General features: G+C 37.4%; 2 protein-coding genes across 2 annotated transcripts in view; one reads left to right on the top strand and one right to left on the bottom strand.

The window, feature by feature from the left end:
* LOC110190891 (prolyl 4-hydroxylase subunit alpha-1-like) overlaps positions 1–24,630 on the bottom strand; it is a 109,779-nt gene that overhangs the window by 65,124 nt on the left and 20,025 nt on the right. The window contains exon 10 of the transcript XR_015271840.1: positions 16,344–16,426. The gene's annotated coding sequence lies outside the window, so the exon portion shown is untranslated. The remainder of the gene's footprint in view (positions 1–16,343; positions 16,427–24,630) is intronic.
* On the top strand, positions 17,905–23,089 carry AstC-R1 (Allatostatin C receptor 1). The gene has a single exon (XM_020961548.2). The coding sequence runs from the start codon at positions 20,607–20,609 to the stop codon at positions 22,095–22,097; it is 1,491 nt and encodes a 496-aa protein (XP_020817207.2). The 5' UTR covers positions 17,905–20,606; the 3' UTR covers positions 22,098–23,089.

The raw sequence follows: 24,630 nt of genomic DNA, 5'->3' as shown, positions 1-24,630 counted from the left end.
GCCTCTTTTATCCCCCCCGTTTAACCATAAGGTATGGAAAATTCCAGACAGGGTTCAAAGATCTGTCAGTGATTTCCACACGCAACCCGAAAGTATGCTTGAGGAAAATCAACAAGGGGAAAAGCTTTTATCAATGATATATGAGGCATGAAAATAGCATTCCCCCAAGTCTCTGCAGTAATCAGCTGCAGGATCCAGGACACAAAAGCCACCTCTAAACCTCTGCAACTCTCGGAAATTATGAAATGAAAACTTTCTTAGCATACATTCTATCGCAACGACGACGACAACTTTTTGGAAATGAATTTTTTATGACGCTGCAGGAGCAGAATGCAGCCACTCATATCTGCCTCGCTTGGTGCTTTTCCATTTTCCCTGCAGTTAATGTCACATGCAGTCCGGGGGAAGTTTCCCCCAGATAAGCGGGGAGTCCCCCACCAGCACCGCCCGGAGGAAACTTGAAAGTAGCAACATCTTGACACGGTATAACATTAGCCAACTTTACAGATCAGAGGAAAGACATTTAAAGGTAGTGCTGTGAGCCAGAGAGATTACCTTTAGGATGAATATAATGTATTTAAGAAAGATACAGATTTGTTAGAATATGGGTTAAATAGAAATGGTCTCACAGCGAGTTCAATTGAGTTTTTTTTTAGGTTAAATTATGGGCCAGATTTTGATGAAAGGCAACACTGCGTATGAGTAATAATGGGAAGCAACAGTGCGTATGAGTGATAAAAGTGAAAGCCAAGTTTATACCCTTGAAGAGAAAAAACTACCATAACTAAGCCAAAAAAGCATTGATTTTAATTCGGTAAGCGTTCTTATGTCAGTTTTTGTTAGCTTTATAAATCTGCATACTCTAAATAAAATAACAACTTTTCGCAATGTTTGACAATTTTAACGATGTAACCCCTTATCTTTTTTTTGAAATTTTTAACAAGTTCAAAAATTTTATTTTTCTCCCAGACATTCTTAGATCAATTCTCCATTCGATAATGATTAGGAATATATAAGATTTATAGGGTCGAAAATGACTCCTTGACAGAGTTACAAGCTTCTGACTAAAATTGTAATACCCTTGCAAAGGATATCTCTCTGAAAATTCCCAAACGCAACAATATATTCACATATATCCCATGAAAAAAAAAATCCATCATTTTGGGGCATCCAAAAGAATATATATATAAAAAAAGATATGAAATATTTTATACCATGAACAAGATCAGCAAGCTGACGGCAGATAAGCCCCATCACTCTCTCGCCAACTGGGACACCATTTAAAACAAAGACAAATTCGCACTTTCCCCTATGAGTTTCCACCAGAACAGCCCCTTGCTCCCACTCCCACCTTTGTCTCATTTCACTTTGGTGACATCTCTGAGCGAAAAATGCGAAATAAAATAAATATTGACGTGCGAGTTGAGTTGCTGCAGCAGCAGCAAAAGCATCAGAGTTCAGAATTGGGTGATTTATGTGGCATGACTCATTGGGGCGAAAAAGTGTAACTGGAACTGAAGCCGAAGCCAGTCTAGATTTATGCGGTGCTATATAGCTGACCAATCTGTCTGTCCGCACAGCCCGACAATTTCCAGACATGAGGGCAAACAGACCAAAGGAAAAATTGAAAACTTTTGTATGAAATGACATTCGCAGGGAGTGAGTCGAGGCCGGACGGGGCCGAGTTGGACCACTCTCTCTGTCCATTCCGGGGCTTTGCAGGGAAGTCAAGTGGAGTGGACCAGCAAACATGCCAATATTCTGCAGGCACTTGGCACATATAATGTAAGGAGAGAGTACGCAAAAGTACGTTGAACCCTTGAGAAAAAGTGAAATGCATTTTGGTTACACAAGGGAAAAAATATTATTAATAAATGACACAGAGAAAGATTTAAATTTAACTCGAGTTTGTATAAAATATGACGTTAAATCTAAAATTTTGTTTAAAGTAAAGATGTATTCAAGGATTAATTCATATTTTTATGACTATTTGTTTTATAACTTCAAACTATTATCTTTTCCATTTATGTCGTATTAGATTGTGTGACAATATTTTTAAAGAAGTACATACTATCATGTTATCAAAATTCTATATAAAAATGCAGGAGTGCCATAATAATTTAAATAAAGAATTTTAGAAAAAGGATAAACTTTGTAAAGCTCAAGGCTTTATATACCTTTTCAGTTTGCATTTTAATTATAGGATTGAATATAATATTGGCAAAGTTTAAAAAACTCATAACTAACTCATTACTGAAGCATTAATATGAATTCGAAAAGCTTCGGTATGTTAGTTTTTATTATAGGGTCAGAAAGGACACTTTCACAGCGTTACAAGCTCCTGACTAAAATTATAAAACCCAGCGAAGGTGATTGATTATAAAAAAAGAAATAATGAAATATAAATTTCATTAGTTAAATTTTGTTAAAAACCCAGCAAACTGAAGGCTTGAAAACCATATAATAATTTGCAACTAACTTAAAATTGCTATTAAATTTTTGCAACTGCATTTTGTGGAGGGGCTGCTGACGAAATGCAAATGAGTGGGCGGCCTGGGTGGCATTGGTGGCAACGATGCTTTGGCCTCAGATTTGGCTCGCTTCGGTTTTACTTTCCGCCAGATACTCGCACTCAGTGCGGACTCGTATTTCGGTCACAGAGTGCGTGGAGGGGGATTCACTTGTGCATGTCAATCACATTCTGACAGCAGGCGACGCAGGCATTTTACACACAGCCAGTGTACACACACACAGCCCATAGACAAAACACCTCCCCGACCACAGACTCATCCATCCATCCCCACAATCCATCCTCATCTGACTGCCATGGATGCGACGACGATGAGACAAACATTCGCACATTTGATTGACAGACTAAAACGGTCGTACAGGCAATGAAATGGTATCGCCAGAGCACAGAAGAGATTTCTATATACATTTTTCGTAATTAAATTCAGCAAAAATGCTCAATTATTTATGGCTAATTAAATATTATTCAGGTGAAAATGAAATTAGCCAGTGAGCTAGAAAAAAAAGGGGAAAAAGTGCTCTCTTTCACACACACACACAATATAAATGACTCAATTAATAATTGGCGTCATAAAATTCTAGAAATATCCTGCTAAACACCTACTAAATATGCGAAATAATCATATTTCATGGCACCCCCATCATAAAAACGCACAATTTCTGTCCAAAATATTAATTAATGTTCACTGCGTAATTATTATTTTTAATGTGCGGCACTTATTCTACGCTGTGATCACTTGCATCACGACATAATTTGCAGTGGCAAGAATGGGACGAATTTAATGTGAAAATAATTTCAAGTGTCAGAATGCGGAGAAAAGAAAAGAAAGAGGGTGATTTTTGCAAAAGAATGAAAACATTTTCATTATAAAAGCAAATTACATATTTTTCAAAGAGTGCGTTGACAATGACAGAGTTGAATGAAGAAAATTTATCAGCAAGAAAATTCGTTTATTAAAATGGCTATTTACAAGCGCATCTCTGACACATAATATGTATAATAAATAAAAAATAGGAAAATAAAAATTAACTTGGTATGGTTATTGGTTATTTCCATTTAATAACCTGCTCTAATCGACAGAAAAACTAATTAATTAAGTCTTATCGAACCTCCCCATCTATACCATGTAGTTTTAATCATCTCGAAACCCATTTAATTTGCATAATATCCTCTTTTTTTCGGCGATATTCGCTGAGAGCGTAAATTACACCAAAATTACCATTTATCGTGGAATCGGTAATGAAATGCTTAATTTACAACAAACTAATGGCCGCACAGGGAGCTAAATATATTTGCATACATATGTATATGGGAGCAGAGTTCATTAAAAATTCATTCCAGCACGCACAAACTCTCACTTGATTATTTAGCCGAGTTTGTTGAAAATCAATTTCGTGAAATTATTTGTATTTATATGGAAATCCAAGCGAGCGGGAAAATAGAAAGGAAAAAATTAACAGGAATTTATAAGAAAAGTTTTTCCGAAAAACTTTTCCTCCAGAGCAACCACAACAAGGATCAAGGTTTTAGGGGTCTGAATGGGTTTTAAAATGATAAACTGACCCTCTCGCTCGCAGGATGTCGTGTCGTCCTTATGCGTCTGCATTCCCAGACAAACCCCGAGAGCAGAAGCCCAGCTAAAACTTTTCCAGCCACGTCGTCTGTGTTTTTGGTTAACTTAATTCCATCAACCGAAAATTGCTTTAAAGTCGAAAATGATTTAATATTCTTGTGGCAGAGATTTCAAAGCAAACTTTAATGAGCTGATTTTTAGCAGCCGTAATTACACTGGACAAGCGAAAATGCCTTGTGGAAATTCAATTATGTACATTTAGCTACACATTTTTTGTTAGCCAGCTGGGAAAATAACAGAGCAACGACGGCATTAACTGGCCTTTGAATATTTGCACACCCTTCTTAAAGTAGTAGGAAATTATTATGAACATTTCAAGTAAATCAATTGCATTTAAGCAAATCCATAATATCTACTATCCCAAAGTTTATATTATTTTTTCAACAAAATAAATCAATAAGCGATAGAAAACCGATTCCAAAACCCCTCATTTTCATAGGGTATTTAAAATGTAAAAACTTTCCTATGGTTGTTCATTTAATTTAAAGTTTACCATACTTTGGCTTGATGGAAAATGCTGTGTGATAAAACTTTTGGGATTTTGAGGAATGGTAAACAATAAACATTTCGCAATTTTCGGTCCAATTTTAAGCACTTTTCAGTGTCAACGGGAAAGGCTTTAAGCAAACTGTCGGGAGTTCAACCAGAAGGATTAAAAGTTTCGCTCAAAAGGCGAAACTAAAGCTCGGCTCAAAAGAAGGGAAAGACAGTTTCCATATTTCTTTTCTCATGTCACCCTTTCTCCAAATTTTTCTCTTTGTGTTTTTCCCCATTTCTTCGTTGTATATGTTCCCCTAACCAAGTCTAAGTTTTTTGCCAGGCAAAAAACTTTAACTAACTCCACATGGAAATTATTGGAGCAATTTCTTTGCAAGTTGAGTGAGAACAAAAACCAGAAATGTGTTATTCTCCTAATGGCTGGAAGATAGTTAACTTCTGGTTCTTGGCCAGGTGGATAGTTACCCAGGACCAAAGCAATTAGACTGCCAATGCCAGAGGAGGTTTAAGTTCATGCCCAAAGATGGGAACGTGGACAAATGGTGGAAATGCTGGGAAATGATTTATTTACTTTAATAACTCTGGAATAAATTAAGTTTTGGGAAGATTGTTATCTTAAATGCCATTAGGAGAATTTGAATTACGATTTAAAATATATAAAAATTATGAAATTATTACAGAATAATTTTTATACATTTGTCGTTAAATTTTATTCCCTTCTTTATGCAAGAAAATGATTATTAAGAGAAAAACTAAACTAGTATTACTAATCCTACATGATTACTAATTGATGTTGACCATCTAATTACCATTAGCCTTCGTCCAGCTCCGGTTGTAATTACAGATTTCAATTATTAGGAATCAGCTACCTGCAAAATGCATGCAATTAAGCGCAGAATAATCAATCAGCAATCAAAGCCTCTGCGAATCCCCAACTAATATGAGCGAGCACACATGGAATTCTAATTATTTCTGTGATGCTTTTAAAACGAACATGACCTTAAAATTGTAACTGGATTAATGGGAGCAAAGGTTTACAAGCTTACAACTGTGAGTTGTACAACTAAATTATAATTATTTATAGTTTTTAGGATTTATTGATATTTTAAATCATAAAAACACAGGTCTATCAGAAAAAGAATAAGAAATTAAGTAAATAAATTGGGGAAAATCATTATGAAAGATGTCCAACATTGCGTATGAGTATTATGAACATTACGCATACGCAACGTTGGTCAGATATATATTTTATTTTAATTGTACATCTATTTTATTAAAAATATTTAACAAGTTTAGTAAATAAACCGGAAAAAGTTTATCAACGGATGTTCAACACTGCGTAAGAGTAATATTTCTATACATATTACTCATACGCAAGGCTGGACATCCGGTTTTACTACTGGTACTATAATTTCTGTAAATAATTTTTAAAATGTTTCTTATTTCATAAAATGTAATCTAGAGGCAACTAAATATTTATAATATTTACAGTCAACAAACTGCTAGCTAAACCCAAGGAGGTTAACAGAGCCGGAACACGCCTAACAGCACCTGTTAAGCCAACGAAAGTGAGAGTTTGTATAAGAGAAAAAGTTTCGACAAGAAAAGCGCTCTCATACTTTCTCACTCTCTCTCTCTTTCGACCAACTGTTAATTGGGGGAAATTGCAGCGGGAAAGCGGCAGCAGCAGACCGCAGCACGCATCAGGCCAATCGGCCGACGAACCTGAAAGCCGAGCACCGAGCACACGCAACTGTTGTCGAGTCGAACGAGACTGTGCAGTCGGAAAAGTCGGGAAACTCGCATGCACCACAACAAAATTCGCCGGCAAATGCGGCGCGCAGTATGCAAAACAATGCCGAAACGTGCAGTTCAGCAAACTACATTATACAGAAGAATAAATACGAGAAAAACTCACAACTAAAGTCAAAACTCGAAACGAACTAACGAAAAATCAACACGAAACTTTGTCAGCAGCAAAAATACAAATTTTGATAATCGTGCGCGTAACGCAAACAAAAATGCGAAAAGTTTTGTTTGAGGGAAAAGCGGGAGGAATGAGCGATTACCCCGGGGAATTTAGTTTTCTGACTGCCTGCATTTAATGCAAATTAGCAGTCAAAACCGCAAGGAAAATAAACAAATAATTTCACTACTCCCCTCCCGCCCCTCGGTCGAATCACAAATAAATCAGACAGAGTGAAAAATAACATTAGCGAGAAATCTGAGATATTGCCGAAACGTTTGCCAAATATTTTGAGAACCTCAAAAAGTGCGTCGTGTGCCATTTTTAACGAAATCAGAAGGATGAGTGGCTAGATGACACAATTTATTCAGACGGTAAGAGAAATATACGGGCAAAGGGATGAAGTCTGTGGGTTATAAAGGATCCAGGAATACCAATAAACCTTTGAAAATGATTCTTGGTATGCAGAGAAAAAACTAATTGGGCAGATAAGCTTGCTACTTTTTTATACAGATTTTGTAAACTGCATAACAGACTCTTGGCTTCAAGTTTCATTTCATTTACACTGAAAATTATCATTCGAAATATAAAGATATTTTGGAGGTACCCTTAACTCTCTCCAGAAACTAGAACCTTTGAGGTATGCAAAAGATTTCTATGAAATGTATAAATATACAATACAAATATATAATAAATATAATGAAAGTGCTTAGATAATATTCTCTGTGTGGGCTTTTTATTTGCCATCGTGTTATTTGTATTTGTGTGTGGTGGAATTTATCAGATAACTGAAATTTTGTGCGAACAGCAATTTGTAACTGTTGAATGTTTTGGCGTTGAGAGAAAACCCGTGGAGGAAAATTCGGGACTGGGAGTCCTCCAGATGAGTTGAGATGGTATGGGGTTGGGGAATGAGGAATGAGGAATTGGTTTGCCTGATGATGTGGAAACTGGAGAAGGGCTGACCATCACCGAGGCAGTCGCAGAAAACCAGAAAGGATTTTTGGGGAAATGAAACAAATATTTTGACAAATAAGGGAAAAGCGGGGTTGAGATGGCAGAGGAAGTTACTCAGAGTGATGGTTTTTTCTGTTTGAAATAAATGTAGGAATTTATTTAAATAATGGTTGTCAGAGTGTGGGGAATGTATTCCCAAATGAAATATTTAAATTTGTTAACCACAATGGAATACAATGAACAGTATATTTGAACAAGGAAAGGAAATTATTAAATTAAAGCCTTAAGACTACTTTCAATGAATTCTTCAAGTTTTCTCAAACCTAAAACCAGATCATCGTGGCTTCCTTAGCTTTTACCAATAAAACACACACCGAAGAAGAGATAAAACCAAAGGATGAGCTCATTCAGCTCAAGTAAAGTCCGCTAAAACCGAGACCCCCTTAAACCAAAGCCATTCCCAAACCAAGAGGCCACCTCCGCTCCATGGCCTTATAGCCCAATCAAAAGGCCGTTGCACTCGCTGAAATAAACTGAGTAACTGACTAACTGACCAGCTGAAGGAATGACGTCCGCTGGCCCATTCCTTTACTCAAACAGTTTGATGGCTTGAGTCCGAATGGGAAGACAACACACACAAAAAGCACGCAAAAAAGGAGCAAGTCATGGAGGAGGAGCAGGATGAGCTGGAGCAGGAGCAGGAGCAGGAGCAAGTGGAGCATTTCAGCAGCTGCTGCTGCTGCGCAGGGCATGTAATTTGTCAGACAGATTTCTTTTAGCGCCAGGACACACCCCTCAAATCCCAAACTCCTGTGCCTTTGAGCCACCCAAGCAAACCGAAAAAAATACCGCCCACATCATTGCAACAAAACTGCTTCCTTCCTGCACATTTGGCCAAGCTGTTTGAAAAAAGTATAGGGATTGGGAAGCTCAAGCTTCTTTATTACTCTAACTCCTGAGACTTAAGAAATGGGTGATGAAATATAGTATTATAAGATGATTTAAGGAATAAAACTACCACTCTTTTTAAGAGAAATCAGCATACTAAAGTTGAGATATTTATTTACAATTGTTTTGTCACAAAAATCCTTTAAAGACAAATTACTGTCTCCAAAACCTTCTCTAAAAATTCTAGAAACATTTACCTGATTTTTCTGTTCTAAGAAAAATCCAAACCATTAAGAGAAAAAGTGAAAATGGTAACACGTCTGGCCAAAAAAGGGATAGCAAAATAAGACAGGGAAAGAGCAGTGCCAGACATTGACATTTCAGTGCAAATGAAGTGATAAAACGTAAAGGCAAAGCGGCGTCAGCTTGAAAATTGCCAAAGCGAAACTGGGGAGGTGTCGCCGGGAAACGGGAAATGGGAAATGGGAAATGGGTATGTCAGAGCAACAGAGACAGCCAGATCGAGTTAGATAGAGAGGCGACGAGCGGGTCAGACAGACAAAGCGCGTCGAAAATGCGTCTAATTTGATGGAAGCGATGCATGCCTTAACCTTTCGTCGGCGTCAGGCAAACAGACGGCAGTTACAACAAGAAAAACAACGACGACAGACACCAAATGATGGCATTTCCTTTCTCGACTCAAAGGATCCTGACTTAACCAAGAACAAGAACACCAACACGAACACCAACACACCGAGGAAGGGAGATGACAAGGAATGGGATTCAAATGGCGGAACAAGTGCCAGAGATGCTGCTGCTCCTCTCGGTAATTGATGGCCAAAGATGCAAGATAATTTCACGAAATTTATTCAAAGCGCATAGAGCTTTGAGGAAATCTCACTCCAAATATGAAAGCTTTACATTTCTAGTCACGCCTTTTAAGTACCGACTATGACTATAAAGTTTTCCGTATCAATTTACAAATAATTCATTAAATATCCCCAACCCGTGTTTTAATGCCAAGCCTTTGGATAAAGTTTGCTTCGGCTAATTGGAAAATTTCCAATAATTATTCATCATAATTGACAATTCACTTTTACAACTACTCATCACTTGTGGATGGGGGTAGACTTTCCCCTCAACTCTTTGAACTTTCCCTGCTGCATCGGGCGACAGAAAAACGAAGAAAACTTTTGCAATTAATTACGGACAAGAACCCTAAACTGAATAGCGAAAAAGACGGCCAGAGGAACTTAACCCATGAAAATAAAAAGTAAAATTAAAATACTAAAACCGAACCTGATAAGCGTAGAAGCTGCAATTAGTATTTCTTTTTTTTAGGGTCAAAAGGGAAATTGAAATGCATTCAGAAAGGGACAGGACTCCACTATCATATCCAGCTGTGATGGCCTACATAGAGAACAGAGAATTAATGAGCAAGGGAAGAGGGAAAGGACCCTGGTCAAACATCCACATCATGATAGATGAGTTAATGGGGAACTTGGCCGGGGTTCCATCTGGGCCAACTGATGGCAAAACTGTCAATTAATGCGAGCTAGGAGCACAGTGTCTGATGATTGGATATGTACAGCTTTACAGGGAAGGGCATGGGTGGCTGCAGGGGCGGAAAATGGGAAAAGTGAAGCTAACAATGTGCTAAGTAGGCGCCACTGAATTGTTTATCAAGTCCAGGGAAAGCTTTAGGGCGGAAAATAGAACAAAAGACAGTGGTTAAAAAACAAGAAAATGAATGAGATAGAAAAACCGACAATGGGAATACCCTAAGAGTGTAATATAAATTTTCAAAATAAAATTTATAATATATAGTATATATATATATATATAATATATAGTGTTAAATTTCTTTTAATTTATATATTATTTAGTTTCAAACTAAGTGGATGAATTTGTGCTTTCCTTCTTTTTATTAAAACATTTAAATAAATTGGTTTAAAATTCTTATCTATTTTTTTTAAATACCCAATCCCCTTTTATATAATTTACAACCATTATATATAAATCTTAATAAATACTTAAACAACAAAATAATATCAAACCTTCAAAATAGTACTTAGTAAAAAATAAATTCCTGACCGCAACTAGAAAAAGCTGTAAAGGCCAAAGTTGGCCAACACGTCAGAATGTTGGGACTCGGAATCTGACAGAAATTTCCACCACTGAAAATTCTTGACTGCAAGTACAAGTAATTTTTCCTTTAGCTCCTCCTTCGCAACCTGACTTTCACCGGAAATGTTTCCTGCGCCTGTGCAACTCTCGCCGACTGTATGGAAAACTAATAAAACGAACACCTGCCCGTCATCATTAGAGGTGCAAACTTTTGTCGGTTGCAATATTGCAACCTATTTCTCGTCCTTTTTTTTTTTTGGCCCCTCCCCTAGTCAGGCTTCTTGGACCATGATTAATGTTCAAATTAAACAAGGCCGCCCTGACGTTAATGACGAAAAAAGAGCAACGACGATAACAATGCCAGCAGCTAACACAAAAGTGTTAGTCACACCCAAAACAATAACAACAATGATGGCTTATAGTATAGTATAGAGATAATGATGATGGGACGAGTATATATAAAAATGATTAGTCTGTGGGGCTCCCTCAATGTCGCAGCTGAGGCATAAAGTTATCAAAAGGATAATCATCACATAAAAATGTTTTTGTTTTGTTATTAATGTAAGTCAGCGTAAGCTATTACTACATTTATATAAATTGTTGAAGATTTAAACTCTTGTTCTGGAATAAAGTAAAATGAGTTTTAAAAGTGTTCTAATAACTGTAGTTATCATAGTTTTTATACCATTTGAAAGGGTATTATAATTTAAATCGGAAGCTTGTAACAATGTGAAGGAGTCATTTCGGACCCTATAAACTATATATATTCAGGATCAGAATCAGATGGCGGATCTATTATTATAAGATATAAAATACATATTATAAGCTTACTTATGATTGCTTACCGAAGTAAATTTACCTTCTATAATTTTGTTTTCTATAATTTTTGGTAACATAAATATAAACGAAATAATTGAATATATGAAGAAGGTATTGCATACTTTATAGACTTCAAATGCTTTACATTTTGAGTAATCATTTTTTGAATGGAAGCAATTACTTTATCACCATCTACGAATGCAATTATTTTGAGTAGCTGAATAAATAAAAGTCATCGAATCAATCAAGATGGAAAGCTGGATTAGAGTTTTCACTCCATTACAGTAATCATTTTGCATGTGAGTCAGCAGCAACGATCGATTTCGTTACGCATCCGATTCGATTTCGCAATTCAATTAGCGGCGCTGATGGCAATGACGAAATGAATGATTGGCCCATTGACACCAGTCCATGCTCCTGCTCCCCATCCCTCTATCAATATCTGTGGCCTTATTGATTGGATTTCTATCCAAAGCTGATATGATAGAATATATACTCAGTGACGTTGGTCGCTAGCATAATCGCGAATATAATTAATAGGAAGCATGATTTAGTGTTAATTGGGGAATCAACACCACGCGAGAGTCCAGATATATCGACTATATATACATTTATAAAACGGTGGCAGTGCCTAAGGCCATTTCAGCTGCTGCTCCGTTGGGTGTAAAATTGCTCCCCCAATCCGAGGCGGCTATAAAGCAATCAATTGAAATTGGCAAAAGTTCATCATTTTTATTATTTTCATGGCTTCTGGTTAATTGAACGCATAAAATTGTGAATCAACAACGGCTAAAGCACAGGCAATGGCAATACTGTTGGCCATGGCTACAAAAAAATATTGCAAAACACTTCAATGAGCAAAAGGCCAGAAGAATTTCAAGCAAAATGAGCAAAACAACGAGAAAGGAGAAAACGGCAGCAATAGCAAAAATTAACAACAAAAGCCAGCCAGAACAAGACGCACTAAAATGCAGAATTGGCAAATTTTGTAAACAAAATGAAAGAGGGGGCAAAGATCTGATAGGTAAAAATCGACTAGGTGATACCCTAGGTTAACCAAGACTTGAATATAATAGATAATGCTTAAAACAAAGTGAAAATGTTTAAGATAGATTAAATGTAAGAGATGTTTGTTTGTCAAACAATAAATAATGTATGCATAAGTAAAATAAGATATAATCAAAACACCATATATACTAAGTCTGCTAGAAAACAGAAATAATTCCTTCTTCCTCATAAAATGACCTTATATCCTGATGAAAGAACAGATACTACAAATCAATTCGAAACCAATTTGCAATCAAAACAGCAATTCGTTGAAAGCTATTAAAAATATCTCTTGTTTTTCTTGTGTGTGTCTCAAATAAAGAATTGACCTACTGCCATACTAATTGAATAGATAAATAACAAGGATTATTGACCCAGTGCATGGAAATTGTTGACAAGAAAATGTCATTTGTTGCTGGAAAAAATGCACATAAACAATCAGCAAACTAAATATAAAATACAAAGAAAAGTAAATGGAGAAAACTACTACAATTAATTGGCCATTCAAGTTCCTAATTGCATATTGAAAGAAGCAATAAAAATAAACTCTGGCTTAGACAAGAACTAAGGGCAACTGACCGTTTGCCTTTTTTGCCATTTTCTAGATTTGTTTTCTTCGTTCATACTGATTCACCAATTTGCCCCCGATTTCCTTCTGTCAATTTATTTATTTATTTTTATCATTGGTCAGCGAGTTGACGGCCATCAACACGTCGGGCACATCAAAAGTGGCAAGTGCCTGGAGAAATCCCTTTCCCCTGGGCACCGGCCATCATCTCCTTTGATATTATTTACCTAGGTAATGGCATTTGCTGACGATGACATTGCCAGTTTGTGTGATTAAATGAGAGAAGAGCTTCGATTGAAGTCAAAGGTCGGTCTGTCTGTCCGTTGGCGCTCTCAAGTGAAAAGTAAATAGTCGGGGAAAAAAGTGAGTTCTTCCAGTCGGAATATTCAATTGGAAGGCAAACAGGGCGTATGAATGATGTTGATTGTTAGGATTAGTTGGTTGGAGAAGAGAAAATGCCATGAACTTTACTTTAATTTGATTAGGCTAAAGAGGAATAAATAATAGAACAGTTTAAATTCTTTGAACTAATACTATTTGGATATATTACAGAAATTCAACTAAAAATATTTTTTCAAAAAATAAAACACTTTCTAAAACTGGTTTTGAAAATGCTTTCAAACTGAAATCCTGTGGTTACCCATTCCAAAAACCAGCATAACGCTGCTGAGGGCACTGCACCGCATTGGCAACAAAGGATTTTCGATTGGCGCCCAATTAGTGTGAATCCTTCGTGCCTGGTTGCATTGCCCTGGATTCGTTAGCCTCCTCCCACCCAACATATGCAACATAATCCCTACCACACACACTAACACCCTCCGAATAAAGCCCAATTATTGTCAATGGTCTCTTCAAAATTATGTTAAATTTGCCTGCGAAACTATCAGAGCATCCACACACACACACGGGGGCAGCACATGGGTAATGAGTGCTTCCACCAGCGGACAATAAACACATCGAATCAGAAACAGAATCAGCTATATTTTGGTGTTAATTTATGCAAATTGCAGAGCGTGTCCTGGGGTGGCGTCGGGAATGCTCCGTAAATTGCACTTTGAGAGGCTGGGGCAAGTGTTAAGCGTAGTCTGAACTTTAACTAAAGTGTTTACAGGGGGGGCAGCAGACAGCACTCTGTGTAGGGGATTAGCGAATGGATTACCCATGAAAACCCATATTTGATAAACCGATTTTCGCCATGAATTGCCCCTTTTCTTATGGTATGGTGCCCCACATTTGAGGCAAATTAAGAAGGCTTAAGTGTAAACCGCTTAAGGAAAGAGTGGTGTCCATGGAAATGACGAAAGGAAACGAAACGAATTAATTTTGATACAATTTCCTAAAGAGGGTTTAAGGGCCATGTGTGCTGATAAGATTACAGGCAGGAAAAAGACGTTTCAAATTAAAAATTGTATCACAAAATTAAAGAACTTTAAATCCTATAAAAAAAATAGGTATCAAATTCCTTTTGCAAATCTTTAAGTTGTTAACAGATTGCATGACATCCTGTAAATATTTTCACAACACTGCGGACTCCCTCGTATATCCTGTAACAAATCAGTAAAAACGAAAAACGTTTAGCATGCAATTGACAAACATTTTTCAAAGCTCCATTGAATCGAGAGGCGGCAACAGAAAAAAAAATCAGCAGCGGAAAAAAACGGAACGAAATCGGAAAAGCTATAGAGTTGAGGGTGTGGCAGCAGCAGAACAGAACAATGAACAAAGCTACATGGAATCGATGGTTGAAGGGGGCAGTCAGTGGCAAGTGGAAATGGGGAAATGGGGAAACAGAGTGGAAAAGCGATGGCAGATTTCAGTTTTTGGCAAGCCGCCTGCAGTTGAGACCACAAAAACCAAAGGCACACGGTAAGAGGAACAGGAGCTGGGTGAAACAACAACAGGGGACCACATCAAAGGCAAAGCCCACCTGGATTCTGCCCCATCCACAGGTGTAAATATGTGTATGTGCTGTGAGGGAGCCGCCAGAGTGTTTCCTCCTTTCCTCCCCTGACAAATGAAGGGAATAGAGCAAATAGAGCGTCTGTCCAGGAGGGCCATGTAGCGTTCCCATAAATAACAAGAAAGCCCAACGGAGGAGGAGGAGATGAAGTCCCGATGGACGAGGACAGGCATTATTTCCCTGAATGGGTTAACAATGAACACCCGGCATAATTGAGCTCCGGCCAAAGTGTGAGCCACATCCAACCGCATTCAGGTGGTTTTTATCCCGGATGCAAAAGGGGACACACAATTGACCACAAAAGGAGAATCAGTCGGAGAAGAGTCAATGAAATGGCTGGAAATGGTTACTTATGGCAGCAATTAGTATGAGCATCCTCAAGGTAAACTAACTTGAAAGAATAGAAGCCATAAATACCCTCAAAGCTAATGAATATATCCAAGAATATATAATCTCACATGTGTAAGTACTTTACCCAACGAATTTCGGAATTAAAGAATCGTATACTACACAATATGGGATTAAGGAAAGTGCTCAAAAAACACAAACACACTCCCTCTTGTAGTACATAAAAAATGTAACAAAGGACGATTATGTTAACATTTTTTTGTTGTGCATTTTCTAGTGGGTGCTACTCAAACGAAAACCAACAGGTGTAACAACAACATCAGCCAAGAGTTTCCAAAACAAAAGCCGCCGGGATTATAATTGCACTTGTTGTTGTCCGGTTTCCGGCGTTTTTGTGTTTTGTTGCAGCTCCTGCTATGCATATGTATATGTGTTATGTTTGTTATGCAACACCTGTTTTAGTGTGAGCTTTCATTCGGTGCCAAAAGGTCAGGTGGAGTGGCAACCTGTGGCCAAAAGCCAAAAATGTGTCCCAAAGATTAAGTGCGTAGCCAGTGCAAAAGCGAGTTATCGTGTAAGTGAGCTGAGGGGTGGGTGGGATTTTAGTGGAACGATATTAGGGGCCAGAATTAGTGGCCACTGAGGTGAGTGAGTATTGTTTATGTTGCACTCTACACTCGGTGCTGCTGCTGCTGGGTCCATAAACTAAAGGACCCATCTCAGCTCAATCCTAAAACAAGGACCTATGCCTCTCCCCCACACACCCACACCCAAAGTGCACTTGACATGCGGCTGTGTGTGTTTGTTTTGTTTGTGTTGTGTATACATGCAAATTTGCTAGTCATATTTGCATACATATACATGCAGGCTTGTATTTGTACACTGAGGGAAATATATCAACAAGAAGGGGAGTTATAGAAGCGAAAAAAAAGTTGAAACCCTACACAGTATTTGAAGAGATATAAATATAAAATTGTTGCTTTTTGTAAGAATTGATCCTACCTTAATCTGCATCCAGCTCTGAAGAATATTTGTGTCCAATTTTTGCAGCTCTATCATTAATAGTCTCCGAGATATTGGTGTTTCTGTGAACATAAAAAATAAAATACTTAAGTCACATACATTTTGAGTTCTTTAAACAAAAAGTAGTATAGGATCGTATCGTAAATCGATTATAACTTAATATGAATTATAGGTATTTCTATTGCTTTGATAGCATCAATATTCTAATGAATTTATACTTAGTATACACTATAGAACCAAGATAAAATATGTTCATACATAAATATTGCTATTATCAGTTCATAATTTAATTTAAAATAAATTTAAAAAACATATTTTTGAACAGTGCCATCATGTGTTTAGAAACAGCTTGTATGCATGTTGTTCTTGGTGTTTATCCCAAAAATTATGCTCCTCGCATGCCTCTGGGTCGTCTAACTTTCTGCCCCCTTCTCCTTCTCCAACCACTTATTCAGCTCGCCGCCCATGAATTACTTGCGTCGTGTTTGTTGTTGCTACTACAAAACCAAAGCGAGCGGCTAAACATTTGCCAGCTGTTGCCAGCCAGGCGACGACTCCTTCTGCCTGATGCCTTCTTCATCCTTTTGCCCCGTTGAAGCCCGTTGTTTGCCCCTTTAAGCCATATATATTCCACAGCATACTAACTGTATATTTTTTGGTAACATAATCTAGACACGCCAGGCACAAACACTCGGACCATTTTCAGCGAGTGCGGTTTGTGTAAACTTTTGATAAAGTTTTAATTAATTAAGCGCAAATTCGAAAACATTGAGCTTTGTTCGGATGAATTATGAAAATTTTGAACATTAAGTGGCAATTATAATGAAAATTATAGGATGAAGATGGAGTGATATATGCATACTTTATTATGCAGTATTTAAGTAATAAAGAATACAAAATATAAATAGGATTTGACTGGTATTAAGTAAATATTTAAACACTTTCTTTATTTGCTAGACTTTATTTTTAAATATTTGCCAAAATCCAATAGTAACAGTCTTTTATGCTTTAACTCTGCAACTAAGTAAGCTTCCTAAGCTAAAAATGCTGATTAGCCTTTCGTCACAACGCAAGTCCATCAACGAAAGCTGCGAACAAAATGCATTGGAGACTCTTGTCTTGAGGGTCTCATAAAGTGCATAAATTTTTAATAAATGCCGCAGCGCACACACAGGACACAACACACAGAAAGGGATGTGGGGAGACACATAGAGAGAGAGCTGACAAAATGTGGTCAAGGGAGCGATGAGCAGATGATGGCTTCGTCACCTTCCTTTGGGTGCCCCATATCCCTCAGCTCAGCTGAGACCTCAAAATGCAATGTACACTCATGAAAAAATTGTTACAACATTTAAACATTATTTTGTTGAATAAATTCATTATAAAGAAGAATGAAACTATCTTTGGCAAGTAAAAGTTTATATATCCTTGCAGTTTGCAATTAAATTTTAGGATTTAACTGGAAATCGATTACAACTTAACATGAATTATTCGTATTTCTATGATATCTATACATTTCGGAATTGCTTTATTAATAAAAATGTAACTTTTATCTATATTATCGTATGTGTTTTTCGACAAATCAAAGCTTAATCAAGCTTCTGACTAAAATTACAATAAACTGCGAAGTTATACAAATATTTATTAGTTTCCTATTTTGTACTTCTACTAATTTTCATTTATTTAATATAGAAATTCTTTTCTAATATATTTCTAAAATCCATTTTCATTTTTTTCTCCAAGTATACAAGTCCTGCATGTTTTTCCTCTTCTCACTTTTCTCTTTTCCCCGAAGAAAACTAAGTCAGCAGCTTTCCTTGAAATGGTCTCAGCCGTCTGCTGCCTGTCATCAAGTGAATTGTGCAGATACACAACTGCAGCACATGTAAGTGTGTCTCCTCCCTCCTTTTTTGCCCCTTTTTGTACATTTTTTGAAGGGGGGTTTGTGGGGTCTCTGGCACCCCACTGCAACCGAGGCAATCTTGCAATTTGTGCCTCCATTGCGGTTTGCCGATAACAGTTGCACTCGGAGCAACAATAAAAGCCAAAACGACAGCAACAGCAACAATAAATGTCGAACAACAATCCAGGAGCCAACGATGATGATAGCACTGGGGCGAAATTGCCGGTGGGGATTTACACCTGTCGCTGGTCTGGGATTTAATTCCTTGATCAAACAAACAACGGCACGTGACACGAGGGTAAAATGTGGAATAAAAGCATACCCATGGTGAAAGGAAGATATGTGGATAATATATAGAAGTTCTAGGGGATAAACGATATTGGATACAGGATTTGCTTTTAGTCAGTTCCAATAGTAATTGAACTTTTCATTTATTCAAAAATGAAATGAGTTCTATAATTTAATATTCAAAAGAAGGGATTCAACAATCTATAAATATCAGTTAATACATGACGAATAATATTACACAAAAGCATTTGGTCTTCGACTAGCATATCCTTGATTAATTACAAAACGAAAACCCAGCTCACTTGAACAGATTATCATCAACGATATTCAGTCTACAAGTTCATGTTTTAGAAACAAATATTACTTTTGGGAACAAATATTGAGGAAATTAAAGTGACATAGCCTTATAGTGTTAAGAAAACCCAAGACTGTGGGCTATCAATTTGAATTGCATATCTTGTTGTTTAAACACAAGGGTAGAGGCAAGTGTAATGACCAAGCAAATACAGAGAAAATGAAGATTGCATGGAATATATTATCCAACATAAAATGGAAAATGTAATACAATTTAATTTAACAGCCTAAAGACCAACAAATTTATTTCAACCCAAGCCAGAGCACAAGCTTTCTTGAATTCACTTTGTTCAGCCTCAGAAGAGTTTCTGTTTAATATAAATATTTAATATTATTTTCTGCTGAGAAAATTATATAATTAATAAACACTTCAACTATGCAATACAAAAATATTATAAATAAATATAAGCCCTTAAAACGACAAATTCACAAAGCTGTGAAATTTCTTATCTACACTCATCTTAAACATTAATTTTATGAATTTCCCAAATCAAATTCCAAGCCTTTCCACCGAAATTAGTCTGCCTAAGTCCTGTCAGAAATGCCCAAGCTAAATGTTGATTTATGGCTTCGGAATTAACTGACTAATATGCAAAGCCATTTTAATTTAGCTAAACCAAGACAAAGACATTCTGATGAGAGTTAATATGAGCTCTAATCCCCCCATGTCTTTGCCTGAACGCATTGATACACTAAGCGGCTTTAATAAGGACATGGAGAGAGTCTATTGTCGTGTCCTTAGAGGTCAAGAATTGGGCAATGACCTACGACATAGTCCGGGGGGGAATTTTAATGAGCAAATATTTTCACCTGATATTTGCATAAGTACCACCCAGCCTTTTCCTTATGCCTTATTTATTTATTTATTTAGACCAAGTGTGGAGTGTGCTCTGTGAGGGACATGAAAATATTAGAGAGTTGTTTGCATACTTGTACTTGTTTTGTTTGATTTGACAAATTGTGCGCAATTTAATTTCAATTTAAATGTTAATTTGCAACGCCTAACAAATCAAATTTAGCGTAACTGACTTATCATAAATCATGAACTTTTACTGTGTGCAAATGAATTGGGCAAACAGTAAACAGATGATTTATGTCATAATTTATATATATTTTTCCATCGAAATAAGATGTTCTACAAGTTGTTCGGAGAAAGTTTACAGTACCCAGAAAATGGCAGTAAAAGTTTTTAAGAAACTTTGGCAAGAGTCTGAATGTGAAGCCTGCAGAGTTTTGAGTTTCAATTGAGAAACATACGATTTGTCAGAGTCGAAGGAGAAGTTCAATAATTTTTCACCAAGTGTCATTTAAAGCTGTTTACCAAAATAATTATAAAGAAAAATGGTTTAGTTTGTATTTAATATGTGAGAGAATTAATTAAATATTCCCAATATTAATTCTCTATAAATTTCGAACTCAATTGACCAAACAAAGTTAACCACTAGTTTATCTATCATCAATTTAAATTTAGCAACATTTTCACGCTCTTCAAAATACATTTTAATTAGAAGCCAATCAATTTTAAATACCGAAATATGCTGCAATTTTAATATTTAGCCTTATTATACAAACAAAGCAAACACCTTTGAATACATTTTATGTGATAATGAAATTTATATTTCAGGACCATCAGCAAAATGTGCGAAACCATAATGAGAGAAGGGAGCCAGCGGCGGGAAACTGATTAAAATAATTATATGTTCAGCAGAGAACACGAAGGCAACAGAATGTTTACCTGGCTGTTGATGGGCGTTCTCCAGTTAGTTAGTGGGGATGTAACACCGGACTCCTATTTAAATACCACAAATTGGTATAATACCAGTGAGAGCATGTACACCACGGAGCACAGCCATAGATGGATGAGTGGCAATGGTGGCTCCACAATTCAGCCAGAGGAGCCTGTCTATGGCACCGAATTGCCAACGTATCAGCATTGCATAGCCACAAGGAATTCCGTGGCGGATCTATTCACTCTGGTGCTCTATAGCCTCGTGTGCATTATTGGATTGTTTGGAAACACTTTGGTGATCTATGTGGTTCTACGTTTCTCCAAAATGCAAACTGTGACGAATATATATATCCTGAATCTGGCAGTGGCCGATGAGTGCTTCCTCATAGGAATACCATTTCTGCTGTACACCATGAGGATTTGCAGCTGGCGTTTCGGGGAGTTTATGTGCAAGGCCTATATGGTGAGCACTTCAATTACATCGTTCACCTCTTCGATCTTCCTGCTAATCATGTCAGCGGATCGCTATATAGCCGTGTGTCATCCCATCTCTTCACCGCGTTATCGAACTCTTCACATAGCAAAGATAGTGTCGGCGGTGGCCTGGACTACATCGGCGGTCCTGATGCTGCCGGTGATCCTGTATGCCAGTACAGTGGAGCAGGAGGATGGCATCAATTACTCCTGCAACATTATGTGGCCGGATGCGTACAAGAAGCACTCGGGAACCACATTTATACTCTATACTTTCTTCCTGGGCTTTGCCACTCCCCTGTGCTTCATCTTGAGTTTCTATTATTTGGTTATAAGGAAACTGCAGTCGGTGGGCCCCAAGCAGGCAGCCAAATCGAAGGAGAAGCGAAGGGCTCATCGAAAGGTTACCCGACTGGTCTTGACTGTGATTACAGTCTACATTTGCTGCTGGCTGCCCCACTGGATGTCCCAGCTGGCGCTGATCAACTCTAATCCCGCCCAGAGGGATCTCTCACGGCTGGAGATACTTATATTCCTGCTCCTTGGCGCCTTGGTTTACTCCAATTCGGCGGTGAATCCCATACTCTATGCCTTTCTGAGTGAGAACTTTCGGAAGAGTTTCTTCAAGGCCTTCACCTGTATGAATCAGCAGGAGATCAATGCCCAGCTGCAGATGGAACCGAGCGTGTTTACCAAGCAGGGCAGTCGGAGGAGAGGTGGATCCAAGCGTCTGCTGACCACTAATCCGCAGATGCCACCGCTGCTCCTGCCTTTGAATGCGGGTAACAACAACTCATCGACCACGACGTCGTCCACAACGACGGCGGAGAAGACCGGTACCACGGGGACACAAAAGTCCTGCAATTCCAATGGGAAAGCGTCAGCTCCTCCAGAAAATTTGATTATCTGTCTGAGTGAGCAGCAGGAGGCCTTTTGCACCACCGCCAGGAGGGGATCGGGGGCAGTGCAGCAAACCGATTTGTAACCCAGTTTAAGTAGGAGTTTTTAAAGTAATAAATTCAAATGAAATATGGAAGGGAATGAAGCAAGTAGCTGTAAGGCAAGGCATTTAAACTATGTTTTAATCTTTTTCTACCTAAAAACATTTGAGACTAAGCAGTATTAATATGTGTCTATATCTAAAAGATTTCAAATTTGATTTAATCAAAAGCTCTTTGTGAATTCTAGACCGCACAACGATATATATTAGCAATATCTAACAAGTAATAATAATAACATTGATAAACGAAACTAAAGTTAGAATAAAGATCTTGAATATGTACTAAGTTCTTAGAATATTCAACTTTTAGTTTGTATATTTTACTGCCAATAAAACCCATACCCTTAAACCTTAAACTCTTTACTATTACATAAAATATGAAATAATGATGACTCCCCCTTTTATCCTGCTAACCTGTTTAAATTTAAGAAGCCTTCCTCTCCCGCATTTTCTGATTTCATAATTAACCAATTAGGTAGTTTAACTGAATTATGCAATTAAAAACGAATAAGACGGAATTGCGCAATATAAGCAGCTTAGCCAGAGCCAACACGGAGTCAGCCAAGACACTTGGAAAATGGCAAATAAAAAACTTTTTACGAGGGCAACCGGCAGATGAGTCAATGCAACTATAATAAAAAGTCTGCGGTATTTACAGGCTGAGTTTTAATTGAAAAAGGATGCAATGGAGGAGAGATATGGAACATTTTAATTAATCTTTTCTTAACTTACAAGTCGCTCTGTAACCCAGAAAAGCTAACAAATAAATTATTCAAATGTGTGACTGAATGAAGGTGGATGTTAACATTTTGCTATTATTTTTGGCGGTTTAAAATATATGAATATATGTTTGACAAAAACAGTATCTCATGGAATGAGCTGAATATTCTGTATTCTAGGCTAAGCAATTGAATTAAATTATGTAAATGTGCTTGAAAGTGTGTCAATAAAGAAGCAATGTTTGTAAAAAATATAAATATTTGGAGAAATACTTTGTTGAAGGTTATTATATTAATTTATTAATAAGTGTAAGGTAAGAAAAAATTATTCAAAAGCCCCAGCTACATCTCATGTTTTTAAGAAATAAGAAGTAAAGTAAAATATTTAAAGGTAGTGAATGCAAAAGTCTCTAAATGCTGCCACAACTCCCTAAACAGGATAACCTAAAGCATTTCCCTGAGCAGATAGTCCTTGAAATCATTGAATCCTTTCACTAAATCTCCCCACAAATTGTACTCTTAAAAATCCTGCAGAACTTGACAACTTCTTACCCCAGGATTCATTTGTCAGTGAACAAATCTGAAACTGTTTGTGAGCCTCGGGAGTATTTTCGGCGATGCCCTTGCCGCTGGTGCCCGCTGTTGTTGATTTATTTGGATACGATTGAACTGAAGTCGAGTTAAGAGCTTTTAAGCCAGTGCACTTTGGAGAACAACCTGCCAATATATTGTATTCTGCTTACTGCACCGGCATTAAATCAAGTTTTAGAAACTTGGCTTTCTGCCACTTTCCCGGCTTACTCAGTCTTGCCTTCGGGCCACCCCCATTGATTTATGCGTTTCAGCGCCCCAGCATAAAGAGTTGTTGCCGGTCTGGTTTCGGAATGGTTTCCTCAAATACACATAAAAACATATATACCTGCAGATTGCAGCCGAGAAAGGTGAGCTGTGAAAGGAGTGTTAACTCAAATATGGGGAAAAGCAATTCATTGAAAGGAAAAAATAAATAAATGGCAGCAACGTTTGAGCTTTGAGCTGTTTGTTGGGGGATTTGCGTAAGCCGGGGCGGGCGATGGATGGTAGAAAAACGAAACGACAGCTTAGCAACTTTTTCGAGTGCAAATTTGTGAGAATTTTCCGTGTTTGGTTTTGGTTTATTTTACTTTCCTCCTTGGCATCTGTGTATCATTATTACTCTTGACTTCTGAAAAGACCCTCGCCCTCGCACTTCTGGCCTTTGATGACTCTCAGCTGGGGTTTCTACTTTTATATTTATTTTGTTTATAGCAAAAAGCAAGCTTAAAGTCAAATGCATTAGATTTATGTGGTAAAATGTGTCAGTTTTGAAACTCGATTTTAATTAGTTAATTAGTTTTGTGTGTTTCGAGTGGAACCTGTCCATCACATATGTATCTGCGGTCACCTGCAGGGCAATTGAATTATAACTGCGGATATTGTGGTTTCCAGGTAACTCTTTGAAGCTCCACTAATACCCCTCCTTCCCTTCATTGCCACGAATCGATTCCAAGGGGTAAAGCAATCTGGTTCCCCAACAAGGATGTGGATGTCAATGTCAGGGGCAGCTGAAAAGCCTGGTCAAAATGGACAGAGAAGCCTGATTGTCATTGGCGTTAACAGCGAAAGGAAAGACGGCCAAAACGATTGGAAAGCAGCAGCTATGGCTAGCAATCTGGAACGTGGACTATTAAAAATCATTGTTAACTACACTGGCAAAATAACCAAAGAGAAATTAAAAATCTACTATAATTTTCTTAATTTTATATCATACATTTCCATAA

This window comes from Drosophila serrata, unplaced genomic scaffold (assembly GCF_035046125.1).
Source record: "Drosophila serrata isolate PLE 108 unplaced genomic scaffold, ASM3504612v1 contig_2, whole genome shotgun sequence".
Taxonomy (NCBI): Eukaryota; Metazoa; Arthropoda; class Insecta; order Diptera; family Drosophilidae; genus Drosophila; species Drosophila serrata.
Note: the sequence above shows the minus strand (reverse complement) of the source record. Positions and strands in the feature narration are given on the sequence as shown.

Coding starts and splice junctions, on each gene's coding strand:
- AstC-R1 (XM_020961548.2), top strand. CDS start 20,607: ATGTTCAGCAGAGAACACGAAGGCAACAGAATGTTTACCTGGCTGTTG.